Below are 14,805 nucleotides of genomic sequence, written 5' to 3'. Positions count from 1 at the left end.
CCAAGGAGAGAGGTGATGAAGACACAACACCATTACTTGTTTTCACACTCGCAGGCACCAACTCAGATACTGACACTGCGCATATCTAAAAGGATGGGTTAGAGGCAGGATCCAGATGTAGTGAGATACCGTACACTGGGCTGCAGCCAGCTGACGGGATAAGGATAGCACAAGTGCCAGCACAGCGGAGGGTGAGGTTGCACACGAGTTCTGCTGCAGGGGAGTCAGATGAGGACTTTGATCGGGTGGGATACAGGAAAAGGCTGATCGACATTGACAACAAAATGCTTGGTGCGTCGCGAAGCCTGCCTGTGGTCAATGCCAAGGAGCATGGCAGAGTCCAGCACCAACTTGCCAACTCAATTGACCTCTCTGTCTCAATTTCTGGTGATGGACTGTCTACCAATATTCGTTACAAGCCCACTGACTCCCACAGCTCCCATGACTACAACTCTTCACATCCTGTTTCCTGTAAGGACTTTACCCTATTCTCTCAGTTCCGTTGCATCTGTTCCGATGATGTCACTCTCCAAAACAGTCTTTCTGACATGTCTTCCTTCTTCTTTAACCGAGGTTTCCCACCCATGGTTGTTGACAGGGCCCTCAGTTGTGTCCGGCCCATCTCCTGTGCCTCTGCCCTCACACCTTCCTCTCCCTCCCAGAACCATGATAGGGTCCCCCTTGTCCTCATTTTTCACCCCAACAGCCTCTGCATTCAAAGGATCATCCCCGCCATTTCTGCCAACTCCAGCATGATGCCACCACCAAACACATCTTCCCTTCGCCCCCCACCGGCGGCATTCCATAGGGACCGTTCCCTCCGGGACACCCTGGCCACTCCTCCATCACCCCCAACACCTCAGCCCCCTCCCACGGCACCTTCCCATGCAATCACAGAAGGTGCAACACCCGCCCCTTTACTTCCTCCCTCCTCACCATCTAAGGGCCCAAACACTCCTTTCAGGTGAAGCAGCATTTCACTTGCACTTCCCTCAATTTGGTCTACTGCATTCGCTGCTGCCAATGCGGTCTCCTCTACATTGGAGAAACCAAATGCCGAGAGAAGTCTGTCCGCAAGCATGACCCAGACCATTTCAGTCGCTTGCCATTTCAACACACCACCCTGCTCTCATGCCCACATGTCCATCCTTGGCCTGCTGCAATGTTCCAGTGAAGCTCAACGCAAACTGGAGGAACAGCACCTCATCTTCCGACTAGGCTCGTTACAGCCTTCCAGGCTTAACATTGAGTTCAACAACTTCAGATCATGAACTCTCTTCTCCATCCTCACCCTTTTTCATCCCCTTTTTTCAAATATTTATTTTTTTATTTTTATATATATATTTTTTCACACCTATTTCTATTTTTATTATTTTTAAAATGTATTTCCATTCATTGTTTTATCCCCACCTTTTAGCCTATTTCGATCTTTTCTCCCACACCGTCCCCTCTCCCCACCCCACTCCTACTAGGGCCATCTGTCACTGGCTCATTCTGTTTTCTACTCTTAATGTCACCATTAGCACCTCATTTAGCCAGTATCACCACCATCAACACCCCTTCGACCTTTTGTTTATGACATCTTTTGCAATTTCTCCTTTGCCTCCACCTATCACTGGCCTCCTATCCAGCTTTCCCAACCCCTTTAACAGTATAAATTTCACCACATTTTTACTTCTCTTTAGTTCTGAAGAGTCACGTGGACTCGAAACGTTAACTCAGTGTTTCTCTCCACCGATGCTGTCAGACCTGCTGAGTTTTCCAGCAATTTTTGTTTTTGTTTCAGGTTTCCAGCATCCGCAGTATTTTGCTTTTCCCTGCCATTACCACGCTTCCACAGAATGAAGGCATCATGACCACAGCCAGGGTACCAGACATTGACCTGCGTGATATGTTGGTTACAGCTGCTCAGCAGCTAGAGGTAGAGGGAGTGAAAGCCCTTTCTGGTCTGGAATAGGGCAGGCTTGACACGTTTTATTTGCCTTATGACTGTGTTTTATCTCCACTAGAGGGCATTCCTGTTTATAATTTTGTCAGTTTTAAAAACGAAACCAAGGAAATTTCTTAGAAATTTTCAAAAATAAGTGTGGAAAAGGGGGAATCTGGGTTGCAAAGGACACTGGTTACGTTCAAACATATTTAACAGACAAGGCAGAATGGGAACAGGCTGTAGCAAAGTAGTGGGTAGAAAGAGCTCAGCTTTTTTCCTGTGCCACTGTGATTTTCTTGCCCTACTGATTTTGGATAGGGAAAGAAAACAAATAATTGGAGTGATTTCATCCACCAAGTCACTCTTCCAACCTCAGAACAACATTGCCTGAAGCCCAAGAGATGGTCACCCGTTCATGGGACATGCATGGTCTGGGGAAGATAATGAGGGGCAAAAAAGGGGGAAGAGCAATTTATACCTTCAGTAAAATAAAAAAACAAATATTCAGTACAATAACTGAGCTTGCGGCATGATAAATTGAAAGGTTTCTTATTCCAAAGGAATCTATCAAAAAGAACTGGCTGATCTGCTGGGTTAAAATACTGGGTCCCAAATTTGAATTCATAATTATAATTTCAGTGAAGGAAGACCATCTGGCAAAACTTAATCCATCTATACTGAAAGACCCTGAAGGCTGGCGATTGTAGAATCTAAATATTTCTTAAATTATTGCGAGTTTCTTGTCTCCATTATCTATGATGAGATCTAGTTTACGTGTTGATCAGTTTCTATGTAAAAGTATTGTTTGACAACTATCCATCAATAGCCTCAAGGCTGCTGCCCTGCCTTAGTATTAATTAACTTGCCATGGAATTGGTACTGAAATGGGACAAAAACTATTCTTTATGTCTCAACTACTCACTGCTGTAACCAAGTGATTGGGTTGTCTGCCAAAAATTCTTGATTGTTTCCCTCCGCTCTGCTGCCGGCAAAATATATAGAGTGGATGTAGATCTACAGCTCAAAGCTGCTTAAAAATTGGCAGTTCTGTTCAAAGCCTTTGGATGGTTGATGCAGAAAACCAAAAAATTAACACTGGCGAACCACTGGTGGGCTGGAGTTGAGTCATTGCAGCGGATGGCAAGAGCTTAATTCAGCATCTAATCATGCTATCTTAGACCTAGGAGTTATTTATTGAAACAAGTGGCAATAGTGAGGAAGTACTTTGTTCCTCTTATTTTAAAGAGCACAAAATTGACTTCAGAGAAAACAATTGCGAATATTTTGGCAGGGAATGTAATCGGCCAGTCCGTTAAGACAGTAGGAAGAAATCCCCCCCCCGTTGGAGGGTAAGTGCAGGAGCGGGCGTGGGCAGGCGCACTTCCAATTGGCGCCCCCGATTGGGACCATGCCACCATTTTATGTGGGCGGGCCAATTAAGCCCCGCCCAGTGTGACATCCGCCAGGAAGCGCTATGCGCTCCCTGTGCAGGCGGAGGGGGATTCCCTCAGCCGAGAGTGCGCTCTTTCATGCATGCGAAAGAGCGCACTCATCTCCTTGTGGCTAAGTGCTGCCTGAGGGAGATCGGCACCATGGTAAAGGTGCACAAACAAAATTTCCCTGACATGTCCCCTCATGTGACACTGTCACATAACTTAGGACATGTCTATCACTTTAAATCAAACATTTATTAACTTTTTAAAAACCCTCATGAAACCACATCCTGCCCGGGGATGAGATTTCATGCCTTTTCTGAAGCCCGCCAGGGATCCTGGCCTGCCCGCCAACCTTAAAGTTGGACGGGCAGGTCCATTAATGAGCTTAATTACTTTTTAAATGGCCTCAATAGGCCAGTGACAGGTCGGCAGTCGCGCAGCTGATTCGGCTGCGCCTCCGCTGACCTGAAAACTGGAGTTCCGCCCGACGTCAACTCACGTCATTTTATGCATTGGCGAGCGGGCCCTGCCCTAAAGATCCTGGCCAGTGAATAGTTTTCAGGGCAGTGGCTATGGGGGACCTCAATTTCCGGTCCTGATCAATTATCTGGCAATGGCTGCTGAAAGTGCACATGTCTGGATATTCGGTGAGTATTAGATTCAGAATCTGACTGAGCTCTGATGCTCCAAGGAAGGAATAGCCTAACAACATTATCTAGGCTCCACATGCAGAATGGTCTCCAGGAAGCACCTCTGGAACTGAACCACAGCATGTAGTCAAAGCCTTGAGAAGCAGCGATGCAAAGGAAAATTGGTGCAAATCATAGGAATCCAAAAAAAAGCAACAGGAAAAATCTCTCAGGAGAGGCAGCACCAGGTACTGGACATTCCCCCAAAATAATTGCTTGCCAAGTAACATTACTAAGGTTATTTTTCAATAGTATGTTGATCAAAATGTTGACTTGCAGTGGTAAGTGAGGCTCCAACTATTTGAATGCGGTCAGAAAAGTTTCATCTGTAGGGATTGGTAAAACAGTCCCAGAATTAAAACATATGCACACGCAAAGACAAAATCAAACTCACAAAGTGGTTCTAGATTATAAGCAACATCTTACGTGCACTAATATTGGCAGCAAGTAAAACAGAAAGACTGCAACTCACTTAGTGTTGATCTCGGTATAGACTTTCAAGAAAAAGCCTCCAAGTAAATAACCAGCTGCAGGTCCAATAATTGCTGCCGTGTAGAAGATACCTTGAGATAAAAGCAAGAGGTGTTTATTTCATAAATTGTATATTACTCAGTTTTATAGATGCATACCACATTGCTCAATTGAAAATGTATTTATTTATTATTATTATTTATTTATTTCCGTGTCTGCTTCTATCTCAAGTCTTTGCCTAATAAAGCTTCTCAACAGTGTTTTCCTAAAAAACACAATTCAAGTCTCCACATTTTTTTCCTTCGCTCCCATTAGATCACTGGGATGTATCCATGTCTGCATCTTTCTGTAACAAAAATGACAACAGCTGTGAATAATATGTTGACCCCAAATGCTACTTCTGATGGCACAATACTATTTTCCAAACTTGTTTACACAACTTGCATTCACACCACATTTTCTCTGTCACAATTGCCAGTTGTGAAGGATATGATCTACTATTGTTTGGCTTGCTCAAGGTTTTGATCCTTCTGGACAACAGGTTCAGGGCACATAGCCTTTGGGGTCACGTGAAAAAAAAAAATCATGTTCCCTTTCACTTACATATATATAGTTGCTGAAACGAACAATGCTGAGAACAGCTCATCCCAACCTCCAGGCCTACAAAATCCAAATAGGCCAGTCAACAGGTAAGAAATGAAAATGCAAACAGGATCACATTGCCTTGGTTTTGGAGCATCAATTGATGGAGCCTTGGTCACTAGTAGCCCATGGGTTACAATTTAGATACCCAGAAATCAATTGATAATTTTGGGTGCATTAACAGGTAATTTTTGTCTCAATTATTCAATGCCTTTTGTCAATTTACCAACTTCAAAATCATAATGATGATGTCTAGTTGTTCACTCTGCAGAAACACACATCCTGACGACAGCAGCAGCTTGCATTTATGTGGCATCTTTAATATAATTAAACATCCCAAGGTGTTTCACAGAGTATTATAACGCAAAATTTGACACCGACCTACATAAGGCGAAAGTGGGGCACATTATCAAAACAAAAACAGAAAATGCTAGAAAACCTCAGCAGGTCTAGCAGCATCTGTGGAGAGAGAAACAGAGTTAACATTTCGAGCTCTGAAGAAGGGTCATATGGACTCAAAAGATTAACTCTGCTGAGTTTTTCCAACATTTTTTGTTTTTGTTTCAGATTTCCAGCATCTGCAGTATTTTGCTTTTATCTTGCAAATAATCAAAAGTTTGGTCAAGGAGATGAGTGTTAAGGAGCGCCTTAAAGGAGGAAAGAGAGGTGGACAGGTTAAGGGAGGGAATTCCAGAGCTTTGGGCCTAGTCAGCTAAGGGCATGGCCACTAATGATGAAGCCATTAAAAGTGGGAGTGCTCAGGAGGCCAGAATTAGATGAGCACAGGTAGCTCAGAGGATTGTGGGACTGGAGGAGATTATAGAGATAGAGAGGGATGAGGCCATGGAGGGACTTGAAAACAAGAATGAAAATTTCAAAATCAAGGCATTGCTTGACCAGGAGCCAACAATGGTCAGCAAGCACAGAAGTGCTGGGTGAATGGGACTGGCTGTGAGTAAAGAGATTTTTGGATGACCTCAAGTTTATAAAAACATGAACACTAGGAACAGAAGTAGGTCATAACATCCCTTGAGCCTGGTCTGCATTTCAATAAGATTATGACTGATCTGATCTTGACCTCAACACCACTTTCCAGCATGTTCCCAATATCCCTCGACTCACATATAATTCAAGAATACATCTGTCTCAGCCTTGAATATATTCAATGATTCAGCCTCCGCAGCTCTCTAGGGTAGAAAATTCCAAAGATTCACAACCCTCAGAGAAGAAATTCCTCCTCATCTTTGTATTAAATGACCACCCCTTATGCTGAAACTGTGCCCCCTAGTTCTAGATTTCCTATGAGGGGAAACATCCTCTCAGATCTATTCTATCAAAGCTCCTCAGAATCTTATATGTTTCAATAATATCACCTCTCATTCTTATAAATTCGAATGAGTATAGGCCCAACGTGCTTAACCTCTCCTCATATCATCCCAGGGATCAACCTAGTGAATCTTCGCTGAACTGCCTCTAATGCAAGTACATCCCTCCTTAGATAAGAAGATTTCCAACCATGCTAATGTATTACCCATAACACCATGAACTCTGATCTTGTGCAGTAACCTTTTAAGTAGTACCTTATTGAATGCCTTTTAGAAATCTAAATTCACTATGTACCCCAACTCCCTTTATCCACCTTGCTGGTTACATCCTCAAAGAACTCTAATAAATTTGTCAAACATGATTTCCCTTCTATTAAAACATCTGCTTGGTTGTGTTTTGATTTCCTAAATGTCCAGCTGCTACTTCCTTAAATGGAGAGTAAAGAGTGGGAGGCTGGCCAGGAATATGTTGGAGTGATCAAGTCCAGAAGTAACAAAGGCGATGATAGTTGTGGCATTAAAAAAAGAAACAACATGGGTTGGGGTTACTAACTCCTTTCTGGAGTTAGGGCGCGTGAAAACTTCAAGTATAGCTTTGTTGTGAAGCAGTTTGACTTCACTCAGCAGCCTTTGTGTAAGTGGAACCTGAATCTGGCATCAGAACACAACTCGATAACCAGAACAATGCAGAATGAGACTCTTCAGAGAAATAAGTTTCAATTCACTTTGCACTGGAGTTTGTTCACACTCAACTGCTACTCCAAGTTTAGCATAGTTACAAAGTGATTTTGGCTCTATATGAACCCGGTACATGTGGAGTTTAAATGCGCCACGAGAGAGGCTTGAGATAAGCGAAATGTGGGTTCAGCAACATACTGTAGGGGGACTTAGGACCAATTGTTTAATACAATATTGTCGTTACTTTGAAGATCTTACTTATCAGTTTCTTACTGTAAATCATTTTCAGTGACTGGGTAGAGACGTCTCTGGCATGGTAGTTTGCCTGCGATATGTAGATGTGCTAGTCAATTACTGTGCTGGTTGAGTAGATTGTTACTCTCATGGTAACTCTTATGGTAATTGAGGAAAACTAGGAGAATACAGCATTACATCATTACTGATTTTCCCAGGATCTGAGCTGCAATTTACAGCAAACCTACAGAACTAAATGTATCTTTAGAAAAGGAAATTTCTTTCTGTAATTGTTAAAGATACTGCTCTAAAAACATGCAGGTAGTATGTGATGTCAAACATACCATCAGCAATGCATTGATCGATTACCTGGGATCCAGTCATGACTCATCTATTCTGTCCCAATCCTTACTGAATAGGTTTGAAACAGACGAGTCTATGAGGATGGAGGGTGGGAGGTCACTGGTTAGTCTTAAGCCGTGGCTGATGACTCGCATTCTGAATCCATATAGTCCTGCTAAGGAAAAGTATAAGGTGCATCGGTCTTCTAGGAGCTCACTTCAGAAGAATTGGTATAATTAAAGTGCACAACTGCTCAACTCATATGGAAGTGTGCTGCCCAGTCCTCAGAAGGTCTGCCAAACATAACATTACTATCCTTTGCAGGACAATGTTAAAATTCCCCAAAGCATGAGAATTTTAATTTTAGAATGAGATTGCTGAACTATATTATTTCATGTTAGCTTTGTTGTTTTCTCCTGTCACAGCAAAGACAATGCCTGATCACACTGAGCAGCACTTTTGTTCATTGCCCATTCTTTGAATTTATTTATTTTTTATTAACAGTAGCCCAAGGGGAAGCGACTTTGTACATCGCCTTTCCACCAGTAGGACTATTGGAATGAGAGTCTCTTGTCTCTGCTGAATGACAGAATCCTACGTGAAATGAACTTAAGCTTCCATAATCCAGTTTCCAGTATGTATTGGCACAGCACAAAAATGCCTGGTCCTAATTGGCACTCTTGAGGCATGTGATTTTTGAGTATCTGAAACGTTACAATGTTGCAGTAAGAAGTGAGGACTTTTTATTGTCATTGGCTGTATCATATTTGATTGGACAATACTTGACAGTGGCACTAACAGTTTAAAGTGAAAAGGTGCTCGATGACCCAGAGTTAACAACAGCCATTATCCTAATCCTTTTCCCCCTAATGTGACCCCTTCTAAATTCTGAACAAGTATTTAGAGTGATTGATAAACACCCTGATAATTTCGTTAGAAATGCTAAGCAAATAAAGAATGTAGTTTGTCTTTAATGATCACTGTTGTGTTTAGCATATTTCATGAAGTCTTCTCAACTCAATTTCTTATTTCTCTTCAAAGTAGGATGGCGGAGTAAAACTTTATAAGTATTTTCTTCAGACCAAGGAGTTGGCGAAGAGGCTGAGTGGAGGGATCTCTTTCCAGCAGAGTTCTTGGAATTCTCTCTGGGGAGGTCTGACACTTGTGGCACAGAAATTATATTGCTGGCTGCATCAGTGAGAAACATAATAATGAGGAACCAAATGTTTCCAACTTAAAACAATCAAAACTGTTCATAATCAGGTACAGAACTCAATCACATCCTGTAGGTTAATACAAAACGAGAACAGTTCCAAACCAATTTGGACGGATCCCCAAATTCTACGTGGCCCGAAAATGTACCCTGTCAAACTCATCCGTATGATCATCGGGAATAAAGAGCTGATTTAAGTGGCCTTTCTTGCTTGGAATTCTATGCCGTGCAACATAGATATATTTGCTGCAGAACCCTGCCACATCCTGGTCGGAATTCTTAATGGAAACAACCACTTTGGTTTTCCTAGCCTGTTTACTTTAGTGTTTGAGACCACAGTAGAACTGAGAGAATAGTTGTGGCCTATCCTGAATTCTCTATTTAGTGAGCAGGTCAATTGGTCATCAGTTCTGGACTGCAATCCATCCAAATACACCTACCTCAATTAGTTTGGTTACAGATTTCAAGTCCATGAGAGTCAAAAACAAAACTAAAATAAAAAAAATCGCAGATCATAACAAAGTTTCAGGTTTTGCCTGAGGTATTTCTTCCCTTACCCTCCCCTAGAATATAACCAGTTATCTGCTGATTAAGATTATATACTACTCAGCTCAATATCAAAATTTAACATGAATTAATCTCTGAAGAGGAACATAACTTATGACAGGCTTCGAAATAGGAGAACACAAGTTGTATTAAATATTCCAACATAAATTACATGCAAATTTGTTTCTTCCTCAACATCATCTGATTATTTGCATGGTTCCTCCATAAAATACAGACGGTTCAATTTTGTAGAAATGCTGGAATGATCTAGGGAAGGGGGATCTTCTTAAAGCATATCTGCTTCATATTTTGCGATTTTCCTACCTCCAGTCCCCACTAAAGCTTTGCTGGGGTTGGGTGGGGAAGCTCTCGAGTCTGTAAACGAACTGTAAAAACGTGGGGCTAAATAACACTGGGGTGGTGGGGTGAACAGCTCGCCCCTCCAGAAGCAAAGTCGGCATGGAACCGACATGCTCCACGCTACTCCGCCCCGCAGCCGTAAAGCACTGCAGGTGGGCTACAATAGGGCCAAGTGGGACTTCCGCCAGAGGGCTTTCACTGAGAAGGAAGTTCCTCCCTCTGGAGCTGCTGGCCAATCGTACTGGCTGGCAGCTGCATCGATCCCAGCAGCGCCAAGAACGTGTCAGTGGCCGCTGCAGTGACAGCAAGGGAAGGAAGGAAGGAGGCCCATGAATCCCCACAGCAGGTAAGTCCTGGGTCTTGAGCAGGGAGGGTTTGGGTAAGCCAGGGAGGGGGCTGGGGTGCAGCTAGGTAGGAAGTGGGGTGGAGGTGGTCGATCTTAGGGATGCTGGCTCCCAATTGGCAAAGGGTAGCCCCCGAAAATTGAACCCCCCACCAACACCCCCCCCCTTCCAGTTCTTTGGAGAACGCTATTAAAAAGAAATCGGGCTGCCCTCACCTGTCTGAGCGCCCACGCCAAATGCTGGCATGGGCAGCATATTATCAGGGTCAACTGGCTTGATAACAAATCTAATTGACCCTCGAGTATCTATTTAAGTATGGTAGGCGTGCTGCTAATTTTGCACCCACCCACACCCCACCACCCCCGTATTATGGAGGTGAGGTGGTGGAGTGGGCACCTGTCCTACTTAATGTGCCCCCCGACCCAAAACACACTCGGAGGGGCACATAAAATACAGCTCATGACCTCACGGTAATGCTACAGAACAGTTGTTCGGGTAGGTAAATCATTCATATTCATTTTCTTAAATATCAGGCTATGATGTAGGGAAAAAAACTACTTTAGTTACACATAGGTTTACACCAAACAAAATTTCTTGGACTTCTCAACACTGGTTTCCTTAGTTAAAAAAGGTTAGCATTGCACAAGTCCAAAAATATGAATTAATATACCTGCATTATTTAATAACCCTTATATATGGAGGGATATACTTGCGTTAGAGGCAGTTCAGAGGAAGTTCACTAATGTTGATTCCTGGAATGAAGGGATTGTATGAAAAGGAAAGGCTAAGCAGGTTGCGCTTATACTCATTGGAGCTTAGAAGAATGGGGGTGATCTTAGTGAAACATTTGAGGTTCTGAGAAGATGTCTCCCCTGCTGGGTGAATCTAGAATTAAGAGGCACAGTTTCAGAGTTAAGGGCCTACCACTTAAGACAGAGGCGAGAAGGAATTTCATCTCTCAGGAAATTAATTTCTAACATCTACCCCAGAGAGCAGTAGAGGCTAAATCACTGAATATAGTCAAGATGAGTTAGGTAGCATTTTGACCTATAAGGGGATCAAGGGTTATGGGTTGTGGGGGCAGGGGTAATGCAGTGGTTAGAGACAGGCAGAAAAGTGGACTTGAAGCCATAATCAGAGCAGTCATGATTTTATTGAAGGCTCGAAGGGCCAAATGGCCTACTGCTGCTCCTATTTCTAATGTACTTATGTGCCTTTAATTCAAAGTGGAATGATTGTAAAATGCGCCGATTCTGATCATCGTTATTTTCTTCCTCCTCATCTTCTAAGTACAGGCTCTATCCATAAAGACTCGGCATCCTGATTTGTTTTCTCTTCTCCCATGTGCTCAACCGTTGTTACTTTTCTCTTTCACCCATATGCAAATGTGTGTTTGCCGTAGTCTTCCATGGAAGTGGCTATTTTACCATCTATCTTCACTCAGGATGGGGAGTGCTAGAAAGGATGAGTGTTCAGGAGGAGTGCAAGATTCAGGCATTCCTAAGGTTTTGTTTTGCACTTGATGACTTTGATCAACCAAATCTATCTCTAGATCTTTAAACATTCAGGCCAATTTTCTATTTAGAGCAGTGCAGTATTGATCGTTCTTATGAGTCATTAATACTTTGCACTTGTCTTTCCAGTTAAAAGTCATCTTCAATTCACTTATGCAAAATACCACAGCAGTGCAGCCCACAAAAATGGCGAGGAAAAATAAGTTGCCTCATGATGATAAGGAACAAGTTTCCCCAATCATCTACTCGGGTAAAAGGAAAAACAAAACTTCCACAATAACTCTACATTGGTGACATTTCTATTTTTTTTACAAAGGCCAGCATTTCTTGCTCATTCCTAATTACCCTCAAGAAGGTGGTAGAGAGCTGCCTTCTGGAATCACTGCAGTCCGTGCACTGAAGGTACTCCCGCTACGCTGTTGAAGCACGAGTTCCAGGATTTTGCCTCTGCAAGGGTGAGAGTACAGTGACATATTTTCAAGTCAGGATGATTTGACAAGATTTGGAGGGGAACTTGCAGATGGTGCTGCATGTTCTGTTGTACCAGCTGTCCTTGTCCTTCCAGATAGTAAAGGATAAGTTTGGGAGATGCTATCGTAGAAGCCTTGGTGAGTTGCTGCAGTACATCTTGTAGGTAGTACACATTGCAGAGACTGTATGGCTGTGGTGGTAGGGCTGAATGTTTAAAGTGGTGGGGCAGTGTCAATCAAGAAGGCTGCTTTGTCCTGGATGGTGTCGAGCTTCTTGAGTTTTGTTGCCGTTGCACTCAGGAACTGGAAAGTATTCCAGGAAACTGGAGAGTATTCCATCACTTTCCTGACTTATACCTTGCAGATGGTGGACAGGCTCTGAGGAGTCAGGAGGTGAATAATGCACCACAAAATACCCTGTCTCTGACCTACACTTGTGGTCACAGTATTTATGTAGGCTGGTCCAGTTACATTTCTGATGAACAGTGACACCGGGGATGCTGATGGTGGGGCATTACGGTAGTAATGCCACTGACTGTTAAGAGGAGGTGGTTAGACTTTCTCTTGCTGGAGATGATTACAGCCTGACACAAACGTTACATGACACTACTCCATCAAAACCTGAATGTTGTCCAGGTCTTGCTGTATGCAGGCAAAGACTATTTCATTACCTGAGGAGTTGCAAATGAAACTGAATCTACTAAACAAGCTATTTATAATATTTATGTTCTACTTGGCTCTTCCTTATAGATATTACGAGCAAATATTTTCCTACATTCTAGGTAGGTAATCATTATTAGAGGCTGTCAATAGTGTTAGCTTTCAACTGACACATTGTTAAGCCAACCAGAATTATGAAGCCAGTTGGGCAGAATTACTGGTGATAGCTGGACAATGCTTGTGTAGGCAAAGCTGATTTCTCTATCATTATGTTGGACCACAAAAATAACACTAATGTTTTCAGTTCAGGGTCCAATCCAAGAGCAGTTTTGCCCATCTAAAAGTTCGATCTCTTCACATTTGTAAAGCCAAACAAGAACTTGCAGCCAATGCATAAATCAAACCTCAGAACTTCCCCTGTAAATACAAAGGAAGGGAACTTAGGGAAATTTAACAAGCAGCAGCAGAGTTGAATGATTCAGATAATAACAAATACTAGAAGCTCAAAATTATATTGCAAATTCCCCGGCCTGGAATTTCTTGCATATTTACACCCCGTGACACAGACACAGGTGGGACACAGCTCAGATACACTGCCTAAGAGATTCTGGAATATTTTGAGTTATGCATGCAAGTACAATGCACTTAGGCCTGAATTTTAAGCACGTCGTGCGCATGCATGATTGGCAGGCCTGGAAACAGATGCATTATCTGCTCCTGCCTGCGATCGTAACCCGGACATTGGCTCAGCACTGCCAGTAGGGGACGGGAGTGTGGTGGCGCCAGGTGCGACGGCGACCCGGAGGTGGGGGGCATTTAAAAGAGCATGGCAGCTCCCTGAAGGCTGCCAGCGGTTGGGGAGGGGGCTTCAGGGAGCTGTCAACAAGAGAGTGCAAAACCATATGCCTGGCAGGAGGGTTGGGCTCAGCACCCGCTAGGCACTGCAGGCGGGAGGGCAATGCTGGTGACACTTTGCCCCATGATTCTCTGGTGAGTGCCCCGCGTGCCATACTCATGCTGCAGGATGGCAAGGGGAGGCCACCCCCCAGGTGAAAAAGGCCTGGATGGAGGTGGCTACCGCGGTGAGCGGACATGACGTGGTGTGCCGCACCTGGATCCAGTGCTGGAAATGGTTCAATGATCTTCTGCGCTCCACAAGGATGAGTACCAACTTGACATAGAACTGTGTATAGATGTCTTGGAGGGTGGCCGCTCTTTGTGGTACTCATGGATGTGAGCTGCAGAGTGCCAAATGCACATAGCCCTGTGCATGCGAAGACAAGGAGATGTGCCCGCTTGCCTTGTGTGTATAGAAGTGTGCTAACCTGATGGGCGACTCAACCTGCATCTCCTTGAGGGTGAGGCTAGGATGGTGTGACAGGTAGAGGGTGCACTAATGAATGCACTTTTACCCATACAGGAGAAGATAAGCCATAATGTGCTGGAGCACGCATGAATGGGCGCATAACGGTCCCCAACATACTTTCCAAGTTCGAGATGGGTGCCCTGGATATGGAATGCGAGCGTGGAGCAAGGTCCACAGGTTGCGGAGAGGCTGGGGTCTCAGATGAAGGTAAGAGTCCAGAGGACAGGTGAGAGACTGGCGGAGTGTACAAGAAGTGTAAGATTGTGGCATTTCCAATGAGAAGTTCTAATCAAGAGTCCCCATTGCTCGTCCAATCACAGTGCCGCAGCTGTCCATCCTGACAAGCAGCCGTAGTTCATGCACAGTCACTTTGTTACAATGTAATCAACTGACATATTCTGTTCCTCCCTCAGAAGCGCCATCTTCACGATGCCCAGTAGACCTCGAGGACCCTCCCTTGACACCCGAGGTGGAGCCGTGGACAGATGTACTCAGATCACATCTCCTCTCTGAACCAAGCAACAGCACAGACGCCGGCACATCAGTGGGCAATAGCACGTCCCAGTGACCCAGAAAGCACTTCTG

General features: G+C 43.9%; 1 protein-coding gene across 12 annotated transcripts in view; it reads right to left on the bottom strand.

Annotated features, from left to right (window-relative positions):
* The window catches only part of slco4a1 (solute carrier organic anion transporter family, member 4A1), a 183,881-nt gene that overhangs the window by 36,748 nt on the left and 132,328 nt on the right, over positions 1–14,805 (bottom strand). For all 12 annotated transcript variants that reach the window (XM_078555062.1, XM_078555066.1, XM_078555057.1 and 9 more), the window contains one exon: positions 4,528–4,618. In XM_078555062.1, coding sequence (XP_078411188.1) covers positions 4,528–4,618 — 91 coding nt within the window. The remainder of the gene's footprint in view (positions 1–4,527; positions 4,619–14,805) is intronic.

This window comes from Cetorhinus maximus, chromosome 13 (assembly GCF_964194155.1).
Source record: "Cetorhinus maximus chromosome 13, sCetMax3.hap1.1, whole genome shotgun sequence".
NCBI classification, from domain to species: domain Eukaryota; kingdom Metazoa; phylum Chordata; class Chondrichthyes; order Lamniformes; family Cetorhinidae; genus Cetorhinus; species Cetorhinus maximus.
Note: the sequence above shows the minus strand (reverse complement) of the source record. Positions and strands in the feature narration are given on the sequence as shown.